The 14,624-nt window shown below is 41.4% G+C and overlaps 2 protein-coding genes across 2 annotated transcripts in view; one reads left to right on the forward strand and one right to left on the reverse strand.

The window, feature by feature from the left end:
- LOC109914114 (cilia- and flagella-associated protein 44-like) overlaps nt 1-14,624 on the reverse strand; it is a gene marked incomplete at its 5' end in the record, with an annotated part of 171,890 nt that overhangs the window by 90,875 nt on the left and 66,391 nt on the right. The window contains 2 exons of the mRNA XM_048602549.1: nt 12,966-13,127; nt 14,172-14,286. Coding sequence (XP_048458506.1) covers nt 12,966-13,127; nt 14,172-14,286 — 277 coding nt within the window. The remainder of the gene's footprint in view (nt 1-12,965; nt 13,128-14,171; nt 14,287-14,624) is intronic.
- LOC109925926 overlaps nt 12,471-14,624 on the forward strand; it is a 250,018-nt gene continuing 247,864 nt past the window's right edge. The window contains exon 1 of the mRNA XM_048602612.1: nt 12,471-12,540. The gene's annotated coding sequence lies outside the window, so the exon portion shown is untranslated. The remainder of the gene's footprint in view (nt 12,541-14,624) is intronic.

A 14,624-nucleotide genomic window follows, 5' to 3' on the forward strand; every position in this document is an offset into this window, starting at 1 on the left:
GTTTCTATTTCATCTTCTTTATCATTTTTATTCAACATGTCAGCTAATAGTTTGTATTTCTGCAACCCCAGTATTTAATTTGAGCATCATGTTTTGGAATCTGTTGACTATTTATCAGCAATCTGTCACTATTGATCTTGCTCGTGTGTCCTTCATTTCAATCCCAATCGCTGGGAATGATCTTTTTCTGACTATTGTCTCCCATCCCTTTAAAGTTTCAAACATCTCGAATAATTGTCCAGAAACTACTTTTCTAAAAAAAAATCAAGCTTTGATGGGCCACCATTCCTGTCTTGTGTACAGCACACTGTTTGTGGGGTGGCACGGTGGCTCAGTGGTTAGCATTGCTGCTTCACAGCATCAGGGACCCAGCTTCAATTCCACCCTCGGGTAACTGTCTGTGTGGAGTTTGCACATTCTCCCCGTGTCTGCACTGGTTTCCTCTGGGTGCTGTGGTTTTCTCCCACGGTCCAAAGATGTGCAGATTAGGTGGATTGGCCATGGAAATGCAGGGTTACAGGGATAGGGTAGGGTGTGGTGGGTCTGGGTGGGGTGCTATTCAGAGGGCCGGTGTGGACTCAATGGGCTGAATAACCTGCTTCTGTACTGTAGTGATTCCTTGTACCCGAGGGGGCTTCATGAAGAGTATTCCTGAAAGTTCCATCATGTGATAAGCGTCTCTATGAGCCCCCATGCCATTGGGAACCTGACATGTTCATCCTCAAAGTGCTCCATTTTCTCATGCCAATTAGAAAGGGACCAGTTTCTTCATTCATTGATTCAAAGATTCTTGAATGATCAGATTTCACTTTCCTACCTCTAACAGAGGACCATAGAACAACAACCATGTTACAACACAGAAGAAGGCCATTCAGTCCTTTGTATTCTGTGGTGGTTCTCCACTAGAGTAACTCAAATGGTTCCACTGCCCCCTACGATCACTCTGCACGTTCCCACAATTTTTCTCTTTGGATTATTATACAACTTCTTTCTCAAAACCATGAAGGAGTCCTGTCCCACTGTCCTTGTAAGCAGTACATTCCAGATACTAACTGCTTGCTGGACAGGATTTTTCAGAAGGCAGAGTTTCTTTCAGCAGGTCATTAATTGGCTAAGGGATGACCTCCCTAGCTAAGGGAGGCTAGTAACTTCGATCTGGGGAGGGTGCCGTAGCTTGGAGAGCTGCCGGCTGTCATTCTGCAGTCACTCAGCAGCTCCAGGTTCAAGCAGGAAGGCCACTGCTCCATGTACAAGCACTGCCTGAAGAAGGGGGATTTATGGAAGATCGACCTTAGGTATGTTTCAGTAGATCCTGCCAACCAGACCCCAGCGAGCAAAGATTGGGAGAAAGTTGAGGTGGGGGTGCATGACTTTTTAGGGATGTTGCCTCTAATGGGCACAGGGTACTCTAAATGAGGGCACCGGGTACTCTAAATGAGGGCACCACCATCCCCATGCTAAACACCAACTCTTCCAGTAAATGCTGCCTGGCTAGCTGTTTGACAGGGGCTTCCCCAAGGTGGTGAGTGAAGAATGAGGCACTTATCAACTGACCACTTAATGTTAATAGGTCCAAGAGTGGTTAGACTCCCTAATAGCCTTACCAACCTTAGTAAAATCAGAGACTGATGGGGGCAGGCCGGCCATGCACTAAATACGGGCAGCATGGCGGCTCAGTGGTTAGCACTGCTGCCTCACAGCGCCAGGGGCCCCAGGTTTGATTCTACCCTCGTGCAACTGTCTGTGTGAAGTTTGCACATTCTCTACATGAATTCTCTCCATGAGTTTCCTCCGCATGCTCTGGTTTCCTCCCAGAGTCCAACAATGTGCAGATTAGGTGGATTGGCCGTGCTAAATTGCCCTGTAGTGCTCAGGGAGGTGCAGGCTAGGCGGATTAGTCATGGGAAATGCAGGGTTACAGGGATTGGGGTGGGGGGGTGGGTCCACGAGGGGACTAAGAACTAAAAGTTTCCAAGGTATTTATCCCAGGGTAGGGGAGTCCAAAACTAGACGGCATGTGTTTAAGGTGAGGAGGGAGGAGGATTTAAAAGAGAGCTAAGGGGCAACTTTTTCATGCAGAATATGGTGTGTTTGGAATGAGTTGCCAGAGGAAGTGGTGGAGGTTGGTACAATTACAACAGTTAAAAGGCATCTGGTTGGATATACATGAATAGGAGGGGTTTAGAGGGACATTGGGCCAAATGCTGGCAAATGGGACTAGATTAATTTAGGATATTTGGTCGGCATGGACGAGTTGGACTGAAGGGTCCATTTTGTGCTGTATATCTCTGTGAGTCTATGACGTGTTCCGACTGGGATTAATGGTGTCTGTTGGAACTGAAGTCAACAAGACCAAACCAGATTTTACTTTTCCGAATAGCATTATCTTCTTTGCTACAGGGAAAGATGAAAACATCGTGAAGAGATACCTACAGAGCTCACATGATACCCTGGTGACTGCATTGTACAATATTGACCCGCTGCTCGACCAAATGATTGCGTCAAACATTTTGACCCAGGAGAATTACTACGAGATCCGAACCGAAAAGACACCACCACAGAAAGCCCGCAAGCTGCTGGAGATCGTGCAGCATCAGCTGAATGAGAATGATGTGCGGCTATTTGTGGAGTGCCTGAGGAGATGCAAAAACAACTACCCACGTCTGAAAGACTGGCTGACCAGGGACACTGGTTAGTTTTGTGTCCTGATTAAACACTAGCTACAGTCAATTAAGATGTCAAAGCTATTAAGTGATCCAGTTAGCGGGACCATAAAAGATGCATCCAAACTCTGGGGGAGGCAATGTCCCCATGGTTTTAAAAACTGAAAGAACTGGATGCTGTAAATTAGAGGCAAAAATAGAAAATGTTGGAAAAGCTTGGCAGGTCTGGCAGCATCTGTGGAGAGAATTCAGAGTTAACATTTCGGGTCAAGTGACTCTTCCTCTGATCTTTTCCAGCAATTTCTGTTTTTGTCTCCTCACGGTTTTGTCGCTAGACTACTAATCTAGAGATTCGGCTAATGTTCTGGGATCCCAGGTTAAAATCCTGCCTAGGCAGATGGAATTTGAATTTATATAAAAAGAGAAAATCTGGGATTAAGGGTCCAATGACCATGAAACTTTTGTTGACTTGGAAAAATCCATCTGCTTCACTAATATGCTTTAGGGGAAGAAATCTGCCATCCTTACCTAGTCTGGCCTATATGCGACTCCAGACCCACAGCAATGTGGTTGACTTTTAACTGCCCTCTGGGCAATTAAGGATGGGCATTAAATGCTGGACTAGCCAGCAATGCCTATATCTCATGAATAAATAAAAGTGAAATTCTAGAGGAAATAGAATTGAAGACCAGACAAGTTATTTTGAACTTCTGCAGCACTTCAATTAGACCACATTTGAACTACAGTGGACAGTTCTAGTCTCCATATTATGAAGAGGATGTAGAGGCATTTAGAGAAGGTTCAAAAAGATTTATAAGGGGAATATTGGAAATGAGAGGGTACATCAATCAGGAATGATTGATTGGCTGGAGTTGTTTAGCCTAGAGAAAAGAAAATTAAGTGGCATGATAGAAATCTTTGAAATGGTAAAGGGCATCAATAGAGTTGACACAGAAATGATGTTTCTACTCAAGTGGTCATCCAAAATTAGGGTCTGTAAATATAGATACTCAGTGGGTCAGCTGGCAACCATAGACAGAAAAACAGAGTTAATGCTTCAGGGCAATGTATCTCTAGTAATTGACCCATTCACTGGGTGGTATAGTTATTTTTCTACCTATTTTATTAGAAGATCTTCTCATCTCAAAAACCTTATTCAGTCACCCCAAAGCCTTCTCTGTTCCATGGCAAACAATCTTAATTTTTCCAACCTCTCGCAACTGAAGTTCTTCATCCCTGGCAATATGCTGGTAAATCACCTCTATACCCTGTTTAAGGGCTTTAGATCTTTCCGGATGTTCACTGCCTAGAATTGTCCTCAAAATTCCATTTGAGGTCTAACTCGTGATTTATAAAATTCTGGTCTAACTTATAGGATTTTCTCTTTCCATATTAGTCCTTCCAGAGTCGATCACTTCACACTTCTCCACATCTGCAATGCTTTTAGATATTTCATCATTCTTGTCTATGTCGTCCTGAAACCTCTAAATACCATCAGCAATATTTAGCACAATGCAAACCTGCACATCGTCTGCATTTCTTGTTATTTCTTACACCCTGGTCTAGGTTGTTTATAATACTTGCAAAGAGTATGCAACCCAAACCCAGCTCTTGTTTGAAAACCATCCAACCACCGACCATCCTCTGCTTCCAATGCCAATGCCAATTCTTTCCATTCATTTGTGGGCCATGAACATCGCTGGCCAGCGTTTATTGCCAGCTCTTAATTGCCCTTAAGATGGTGGTGGTGAGCTGTCTTCTTACACTGTTAAATTCCATGTGTGGTAGACAGACCCACAATACCGTGGCGGGGGAGTGGAATTACAGGATTTTGACCCAGCACACTGAAGGAACATCAGTATATTTCCAAGTCAAGATGGTGAATAGCTTGGAGGGGAACTTTCAAATTTTGGTATTCCCATGTATTTGCTTCCATTGTCCTTCTAGATGGAAGTGGTTGTGGGTTTGGAAGGTGTTGTCTAAGGATCTTTGAATTTCTGCAGTGTATCTTGTAAATAGTACACACTGCTGCTACTGAGTGTTGACAGTGGAGAGAGTGGATGCTTGTTGATGTGATGCGAATCAAGTGGGGGCTGCTTTGTCCTGGAAGGAGTCAAGTTTCTTGAGTGTTGCTGGAACTGCATTCTTCTGGGCAAATAAGGCCTATTCCATCACTTTCCTGACTTGTGCCTTGGGGAGTCAGGAGGTGAGTCACTCAACACAGTATTCCTAGCCTCTGACTTGCTCTTGCAGCCACTGTATTTATGTGGCAAGTCCTGTTCAGTTTCCAATCAATGTTAACTCCCAGGATGTTGATAGCGGGGGATTCGGTGATGGTAAAGTTATTGAATATTAAAAAGTGTTGGCTCGATTGTCTCTTGTTGGAGATGGTCATTGCCTGGCATTTGTATAGCAGGAATGTTACTTGCCACTTGTCAGCCCAAGCCTGATATAGTGGTCTAGATCTTGTTGCATTTCCGAGGAGTTGTGATTGGTGCTGAACATCATCAGGGAACATCCCCACTTCTGACTTTATGATGGAGGGAAGATCATTGATTAAGCAGCTGAAGATGGTTTGGGCCTAGGACATTACCCTGGGAAGCCCCTGCAGGGATGTCCTGGAGCTGAGATGACTGACCTCCAACAACCACAACCATCCCCGAAAGCCCTTGATTTCAGTTTTGTTACGGCTCCTTGATGCCACACTTGGTTGAAGGCGGCCTTGATGTCAGTGCTATCACCACACCTCTAGAATTCAGCTCTTTTGTCCATGTTTAAACCAAGACTGTAATGAGGTCAATGCCACCACTTTCATCTTAATTATATGGGTTCCATATTTTTAAAATCTTCTGTGTGGTACTTTGAAAAATCTGCGTGTACAACATCTACTAAATTACGTTGACCAACTTTCTCTGTTAACAGATCGAGGACTTAAGTATGATTTGTCTTTAATGAATCCATAATGGCTTTCCTTGATTAAGTCGTATCTTTCCAATTGAAAATTCATTTCTCCCAGATAATAATTTCCAGTAACTGCCCCAACCCTATAGTTATAGGTACCACTGACATTACACTGCCTATTCTGTAGTTTCCTGGTTTATCCATTTCTCTCTTCTTGAATACTGCTATGGAGTTAGTAATAGACTAGTTCTTTGATACTACTTCTGGATTCAGTGAGAATTTAAAGATTCTGACCAACATAACAAACAGTGGCACAATGGCTCAGTGGTTAGCACTGCTGCCTCACAGCACCAGGGACCTGGGTTCGATTCCACCCTCGGGTGACTGTCTGTTTGGAGTTTGCACATTCTCCCCATGTCTGCATGGGCTTCCTCCAGAGTGCTCCAGTTTCCTCCCACAGTCCAAAGATGTGCAGGTTGGGTGGATTAACCATGCTAAATAGCCCATTGTGTCCAGGGGTATGTATGCTTTGTGGATTAGCCTTGGGAAATGCAGGGATATGGTAGGGGTGTGGGTCTGAGTGGGATGGTGTGGACTCAATGGGTCAAATGGTCTATTTCTGCACTGTCAGGAATCTATGCGACTATTTCTTGCTCGCTGTTCTTCATGGACAACACTGGCTGGGCTGGCATTTGTTGCCTATCCCTAGTTGCCCCTGAGAAGGTCGTGGTGAGCTGCCTTCTTGAACTGTTGCTGTAGATAGACCCACAATGCCATCAGGCAGAGAATTCCAGATTTTCACCCAGCAACAGTGAAGGAACAGCAATATATTTCCTAATCAGGATGGTGAGTGGCTTGCAGGGAAGCATGCCAAGTGGTGGCGTCCCCCACAACTTAAGATACATTCCATTTGATCTAGGTGAATTACCAGCTTTACATGATGTGAAACATTTCATTTAATCTTATGAATAACTTACACTGTAAAAAAACACCCTTTTGAGCAGAATCTTAACATCATCGTAGACTGTTAAGGTTCCATGAGCGTGCCCTGCCATTCAGATTGATTGGAGCTGAATTGGGCCTCAATTCTACTTTCCATTTGATGCCCTATTTCTTTAAATCACTGAAGCACCTAAAATCTGTCTACCTCAGCTCGAATATATTCAGTTATGGAGCATTCAGAACCTTTTGGGGTGGAGAATTCCAAAGATACACAACCTTCTGAGACAAGAAATTTCTCCTCATGTGAGTCCAAAATAATCAGACCATTATCCTTGGACCTCTCAATGTCTATCTTGTTAACGTCCTCCAGCAGCTTGCCTATTTCAATGATTGCATCTCACATCCTTCTAAACTCCAAGGAGCACAGTTGGACTCTCATCACAGAACAACCCTCTGCTCCCAGATACCAACCCAATGAACCTTCCAAGATAAGTATCCTTTTGAAGTAGGGAGGTCAAAATTGTGCATGGTACTGCAAGTATGGTTCGGCCTACACCTTGCGCAGCTGTACTTCAGTCTCCTTGCAATGAATAGCCAATATGTCATTTGTCTTCCTAACTAGTTGCAAAAGCTACATGCTAACTTTCTATATTCTTGTGCAAGTACACCCATGTCCTTCTGAACTTACAAATCCCACATCTATTAAAAAAAAAATTGTGCTTTTCCGTTCGTGCTACCAAAGTGAATAACATCACACTTTCTGACATTATAGTCCATTTTCCACCTTTATCTATTCTACTAGTTACATCTTCTAAAACTTCTGACAAGTTTATCAATTTTTTTCTTTGTAAAACCATATTGATTTTGCCTAAATATGCTATGATTTTCTAAGTGCTGTATGAAGACTTCCTTAATAATGGATTGCAGCATTTTCCCGAAGACATGATATCAACTGCCCTGTAGTTCTGTTTTTTTCTCCCTCTCTTTCTTGAATAACAGTGTTTAATTTACAAGTTTCTAATTCATTGGGACCATTCTTCAATCTAGGAAATTTTGGAAAATCTTAACTAGTGCATCATTATATCTGCAGCGATCTCTTTTAAAACTTTTAAAGATGTAGGCCAGTCAAGTCCTGGCAATTTGATATTAATCCTTTAGTTCTCCAGCACTTTGTCTCTGCTAATATTAATGATGCTAAATTATTATCCCCTTACTGACCTCTGTTTCTGGTATGTAACTTGTACTTTTCTGTGTGAAGAAAGACACAATATTTATTGTATCACTTATGCTAATTTCTTCAGTTTCTGCCTCCAAGGGGCCAATGTTTATTTTAGTGAAACTCCTTTTTACATACATCAAAAGCACTTATCGTCCATTTTTATATTTTTGCTTAGTTTATTTTCACATTCTGACTCTTTCTTTCTTATCAATGTTTTGGTGCCCTCTGGTTTCTAAAACACTTCCAATCCTCAGACTTTTGGCATCCTCTCACAACTTAGTTTCCTACCTATCCTTGTATCGTCTGCAAACATGGCTACAAGAGAGTCTATTCCATCATCCAAATACAATGGACAGAAAATAAGTGAATACATAGCACTGATCCTTGTGGCACTCCAGTGGTTACAGTTTGCCAAGCTGAGTTTGACGCATTTATTCCGACTCTATTTCTTGCTCACTAGCCAATCCTGAACTCTTATCTTGGGCAGTAACCTTTTGTATGATTTCTTGGCAAATGCCTTTGAGAAATCTGAATACATTACATTGACAGACCCGCCATGATCTCCGGCGTTTGTTGTTTTCAGTACAACAACGATTCCAGCATCTGCAGTAATTTGCTTCTACATTGACTGGTCTCCTTTTTATCCACCCTATGTTTTACATCCTCAAACATATTTGTCAAACACAACTTCCCTTTCATTCAATCAAACAGAGTCAATGTGGTTTTATAATGAATTTCTAAACATCCGGCTGCTATGTCCTCAATAATCGATTCTGGAAATTTTCCTGTGACAGATGTTAGACTAACTGACATACATTTTTGTGTTCTCTATTTCCCTCCTTTCTTGAATTGTGATGTTATATTTGTGGTTTCCAAATCCAGTGGAGTCCATTCAGAAGTTAGGGAATTTTGGAAAACTGTAATCAAAAGCTTTCATTTATCTCTGCAGTCAATTCCTTTAATACCTCTGGATGCAGGCTGTCAAGTCCAGCAACTTGTCCCATTAGTTTTGTGAGGACGTTTTCTCTAGCGATTTGATAATATTAAGTTCCTCCATCCCTTTAACTCTTGATCTCCTGCCATTCTTGAGATGCTGTTTGTGTTTTCCACTGTGAAACCTGACAGAAAATACTGGTTCAAAATCTCTGCCATTTTGTTGTTTCCCATTATTAATTCCCCAGTTTAACCCCCAAGTGATGAATGCTTATTTTAGCTATTGTCCCTTTTTGTAAACTTGTTAATCTTTTCCTATCCATTCTTATTTTCTCTCATGCCCCTTAGTCGTCCTTCAGTGGATTCTAAACTTTCCCCATTTTCTGGACTACCATTAATCTTTGCAGCATTGTAAACTTTTTCTTTCAATTGGATACAATTCTTAACTTCCTTAGTTAGCCATAAATGGTGTATCCTTCTCATCGAGTTTCTTTTTCTGAATGGAATAAATCTTTGTGGAGATGGGTTAAATATCCACTTAAATTCCTGCCACTGCTTCTCTACTGTCCTACTTAGTTATTGATTTTCCCAATCCACTCTAGCCAAATCTATCATTTTATCCTTGTAGTTGTCTTTATTCAGTTTATGATTCGAGGTCCAGCCAAAAATTTGTCACCCTCAAAATTAATTCTACGTTATAATCAGTCTTAGCTTGAGGATCCTTTGCTATAATTTTGTCTTATTATACATTGGATCTGAAATAACCAGTTTCTTGGATTGTCCCAGAATGTACTTTTTCCAAAAACACTGTCCCAAATGAACCATATGAACTCATTCTTAAGACTACTTTTGCTGATTTATGTTGTCTAATCTATATGAAGATTAAACTTCCCTGTGATTCTTACTATATATTTTCTTACTAGCACCCATTATTTCTTGATTTATATTCTGCCCTCCAGTGTAGCTGCTGTCAGGGGGCCTATAAGTTACATCCACTGGTGACTTATTTTCTTTGCTATTTCTTAACTGCACCCAAGCCACTTTTACATTTTGATCCTCCAAACCAAAATAATATATTTTTCTCACGTCGGTTGCACTCTTGTACTTTAGTTGCAGAATGAACTCACTTCCTTTTTCTTTCTTCATGCCTTTTTGAAATGTCAAATACCTATGAATATCCAGGACCCAGCTGTGGTCACATTGCAACCGTGTCTCTAGAAATGGTTGTTGCACCATATTTATTTCTGTATGCGCTGTCAATTCATCCATCTTGTTACAAATGCTGTAAACGTTCAATTAAAAAGCTTTTCATTCTTCCTTTTTCATATTTGCCCCTACTCTGACCTTATTTGCTGGAGTACTCTTATTTCTCTACAATCTCACTTCCTGCCACACTCTGGTTATCATTTCCCATATTGCTACCCTGCATTATTGCCTTGTCTTTTCCCTTTAACTTTCTAGATCTTGGACTCCAGCTCATCAACTTAAATTCAAACTTAAATTCCTTTGATTGGAGACACTAATCACAGATGTAGTTGCTGTGAATTGTCTCCACTGGTTCCCACTTGCCTCAAAAGCAACACATCCTGCCATTTTCACTGTGTTTAATTTAGATAAGTAAAATTTAATAATCAGGTTGAGTTGTCTCTCAACTGTTATCTGTAGTTACACTAAGTAGTTTAACCAGTTTATGTATAAATTTATTGCAAGACTCAATCTCCCCAATCTTGGTTTAAGCTACTGCCCGCATTTAGAAGGATAAAATCTCAAAAATTCACCAAATAAACAATCTGCTCATTTACTTAAAGCCTTGAACACTCAACAATTTCTAGAGGTGAAAAAAACAATATTTATAAGACAACACCTACTTCCCTTTACATGGAATTCTCTGGTCAGTACTTATATTCACATCACACTCACTACTTGCTCCCAAACTCTTGTTACACTATATTACTAGTAAACTCCCTGATCCACTGTGTTTACCTTTATCCAAATCATTTGACTTTTCTCTTTTGGAGTAGTTCCCCATGCTGGAACCCTGTGCTCTGTCTTAGTTTAAAACCCTAGCTACAGCTCTAGTTAAATGCTTCACCAGGAAACTGATCCCAACCCAGTTTACGTGGGGTCCAGGAGGAAGCTGTGATGTAATGGTAATATCGCTGGGCTAGTAATCCAGAGCTCCATGGATATGGATTCAAATGGCAGATGGTGAAATTTGAATTCAGTAAAAATCCGGAATTTTAAAAAAAAAAAGCTAGTCTTATAGCAACCGTGTGATCACTATCAATTATTGTAAAAACTCATCTGGTTCACTGATATCATTTAGGATAGAGAATCAGCCATCTTTACATGCCATGTGACTCCAGACCCACTCTCTTAATTGTTTTTTACCACATTGCTTTTCACTCCCCAAGTAGTATTCTGTACAATCTGGACAATTAGGGATGGGAAATATGTATTGGCTTAGCCAGTGACCCCTGTATCCAATTTTTTTTTAAAGTCCACTTTAATTAAGCAACTCCTTCTTTCTCAAACAGTTAGGCCAATACCCAGAATCAAAACCCTTTCATTCTGCCTACTGTTGAGCCACTTAAAGGGGGTTACTGCATTTTAAAGGACTGGACCAGAAATTGAAAAGCGTAGTGCCTGCTGGGAGCCACCCACTGAACTCTAGCTTCTGATCCACTTCCCCACCCTCCCCACAATCAACAACAAGAAACACCCTCTATTGATACCACTAACTTTGATGTGGGGATGCCGGTGTTAGACCGGGATGGACAAAGTCAGAAATCACACAACACCAGGTTATAGTCCAACAGGTTTATTTGAAAACACAAGCGTTCGGAGCCTCACTCCTCCTCCAGGTGTTAGTGAGAGAGGTAATACCAGACACAGACTTAATAAGTGAAAGATCAAAGGTTGACACCATTGATGAGGATGTACTAAACAAACATAAGATGCTGTTAAATCTTTAATCAGTTAGAAGGTTTTAATTGATTAATATGTATATACAAAGCCTTCAGGACAACATCAACCACAACACTATACAACCCTGTTATGGTAACCTCTGCAAGACATGTCAGATCTTTGACATGGGCACTATCATCACACGTGGGGACACTGTCCACCATGTGCTTGGCAGATACTCATGTGACTCAGCCAACGTTGTCTGTCTCATATGCACACACACATGCACAAACACACACATTGACACCACAAACACACACATTGACACACACACACACACACACACACACGTGCACATGCGTACAGACACACACACACCCATCCCTCCCCACACACATACAAACACAAAGTCTCTCTCTCTCACACACACACACCCCCTGCTGGATCCCCACAACTGCCTGATTCACAGTCTTACCACCCTGTCCCTGACAATTGATCAGCTCTAAAGTTCTACTTAACCAACGGGTTGTGACTGCCTCTTAAGACAAAGTGTCCATGTCACTGTCCCACTTCAGCTGCCCCGCAATGTCAGTTCTGGCTCAGGAGTTGAAGTTGTTCAAGCAGCAAACATGGCTGGCCAGAATCACTGAGCATTCCAAGTAGTCAAAGCTAACTACTTCATATCTTTCCTGCCCACCTTTAAAAATGTTGTGCCTGCATATGCTTCCTGTTATTTATTTTATTATTTGTTTTATTTATTTGACACATCTTGTCAAACTATCACCCATCCCATCATATGCAAATAAGTTGTACAATAAGTTGGGTTCAGTGTGATCTTGTTGGAAAGTGAAGGAAATTATAATGGAGTTTTTATTCCTAGCTGATTTGTGAATGTGTTTTCTATAGTTACAGATATCAAACGTGGACCAACAGGTATGTCTTCTTATGTCACCCAAACCACAGGAATACATTGATGTGAGTATTGCAGGGTTGAGCTGTAAACTTGACTCTCCGGTTCACAATTGTCTCTTTTGATCTCTGTGCTAGTGCTGGTTGACACCATATTCCCAACCTATGATTAGATAGAAACAAAAGAACTGCGGATGCTGTAAATCAGAAACAAAAACAAAGTTGCTAGAAAAGCTCAGCAAGTCTGGCAGCATCTGTGAAGGAGAAAACAGAGTTAATGTTTCAGGTCCGGTGACCCTTCCTCAGAACTGTTTTCTCCTTCACAGATGCTGCCAGACCTGCTGAGCTTTTCCATCAACTTTGTTTTTGCTATGATTAGATAGATTGCCCATTGGTGTTATTAACCTAAAACACGGCATCACGTTCCCATGTGTCCCTCCCTTATTCTATAACCTCCTCCAACCCAACAAACCTCCAAGAAATCTGCATACCTCTAATTCTCATCTTCTGCACATCACCAATTTTAATCACACTACTATTGGCCACCTTGTCTTCAATTGACAAGATCCAAGGCTCTGGAATACCCTCGCTAAACTTCTCCATCTCTCTACTGCCTTTAATTTGCCTAAAACCTTGACTAAGCTTTTGGTCATCTGAAACAACAACAGAAATTGCTGGAAAAAACTCAGTCGGTCTGGCACAGTCTGTGTAGTGAAAGCAGAGTTAACATTTCAGGTCCAGTGACCCTTTTTCAGGATGAAGAACAGTTCTGAAGAAGGGTCACGTACACAAAATGTTAACTCTGCTTTCTCTCCACAGATGTTGCAAGACCTGACTTTTTTCCAGTAATTTCAGTTTTTGTTTTTCAGAATATTTTTATATTTTCAGAATATTTTATAAACTGCGATAAAGAAAGGGATGGGACATCTCTGTGATATTGGTAACTGACCACCATCTGACCAGTTATACCCTCTTCCGTCAGGCAAAAGATACGAAAATTTGAAAACACATACCAACAGATTGAAGAACAGCTTCTTCTCTGCTGTTATCAGACTTTTGAACAGACCTCTCATATATTAGAGTTGATCTTTCTCTGCACCTTCTCTGTAGCTGTAACACAATATTCTGCATTCTGTTCTATTACCCTGATGTACTTATATAAGGTATGATTTGCCTGGATAGTACATAAAACTTTTCACTGTATTTTGGTACACGTGACAAAAATAAATCAAATTACTGATATTTTGCTTTTATATCATGCCTTTAATTTACATTTACAAATTTTTAAAGGTTACATTAATAGGGTATTATTAAACCTTATAGAATACTTGAGTTTGTAAATGGGGCTTTGAAAGCAAATCATTCACCAAGGCACTGATCCCAGTTGAGTCCATGTCAGGTGCACAACCCTTTCCTTCTCCAGAACTGGTGCCAGTGCTCCACGAATTGAAACTCCTTCTTCCTGCATCAATTTTTGAGCTACTTAAGGGCTTCAGTTGACTGCAGCTTTGATTAACCATGCAGACTTGTTGCCATCTGATGTGTGAATAGGTCAGAGAAAGGGTGGGGCAGCAGCGCTTTTCAAAGTGGTGGACCCTGGGCAATGTGGAAGCCACCCACATATCCTTGCTTCTGATCACTCCTTTCCCGCCAACCAAAAAGCAGAGAAACGCACACGCATTGTTCACATGACTGACCTTTGCCCTGGATCCTCTTCAATCCTGTGGCTGCTGTTCCAGCAATAGCCACAGCCTCTTCTGTGGCACCACTGAGCACAAGAGTTGCAGAGCTGTGATTGGCCGACAGCTCTTGCTGGGCGGGCAGAGGTAAGGAACAACAAGAGGAAAAAGATACTGTTGGAAAAAACTCTTCAGGCTCCTAAGAGTAGCTTTACTGTAGAGATTGAATCAGGAAATAAGAAGGGCATGTAGAAAAGGCAGGACATTAATTGGTGGTAACTTTAACCTTCATTTGGATTGAGCAAATCAAATTAGCAGAGGTCGCCAGAGGAAGAATTGATAAAATACATTCAGGACATTTTCTGATGACAATTAGGGATCACAAGGTGTGGAGCTGGAGGAACACAGCAGGCCAGGCAGCATTAGAAGAGCAGGAAAGCTGACGTTTCGGGTCTGGACCCTTCTTCAGAA

The sequence above is a fragment of the Rhincodon typus genome, chromosome 11 (assembly GCF_021869965.1).
Source record: "Rhincodon typus isolate 14 chromosome 11, sRhiTyp1.1, whole genome shotgun sequence".
NCBI classification, from domain to species: Eukaryota; Metazoa; Chordata; class Chondrichthyes; order Orectolobiformes; family Rhincodontidae; genus Rhincodon; species Rhincodon typus.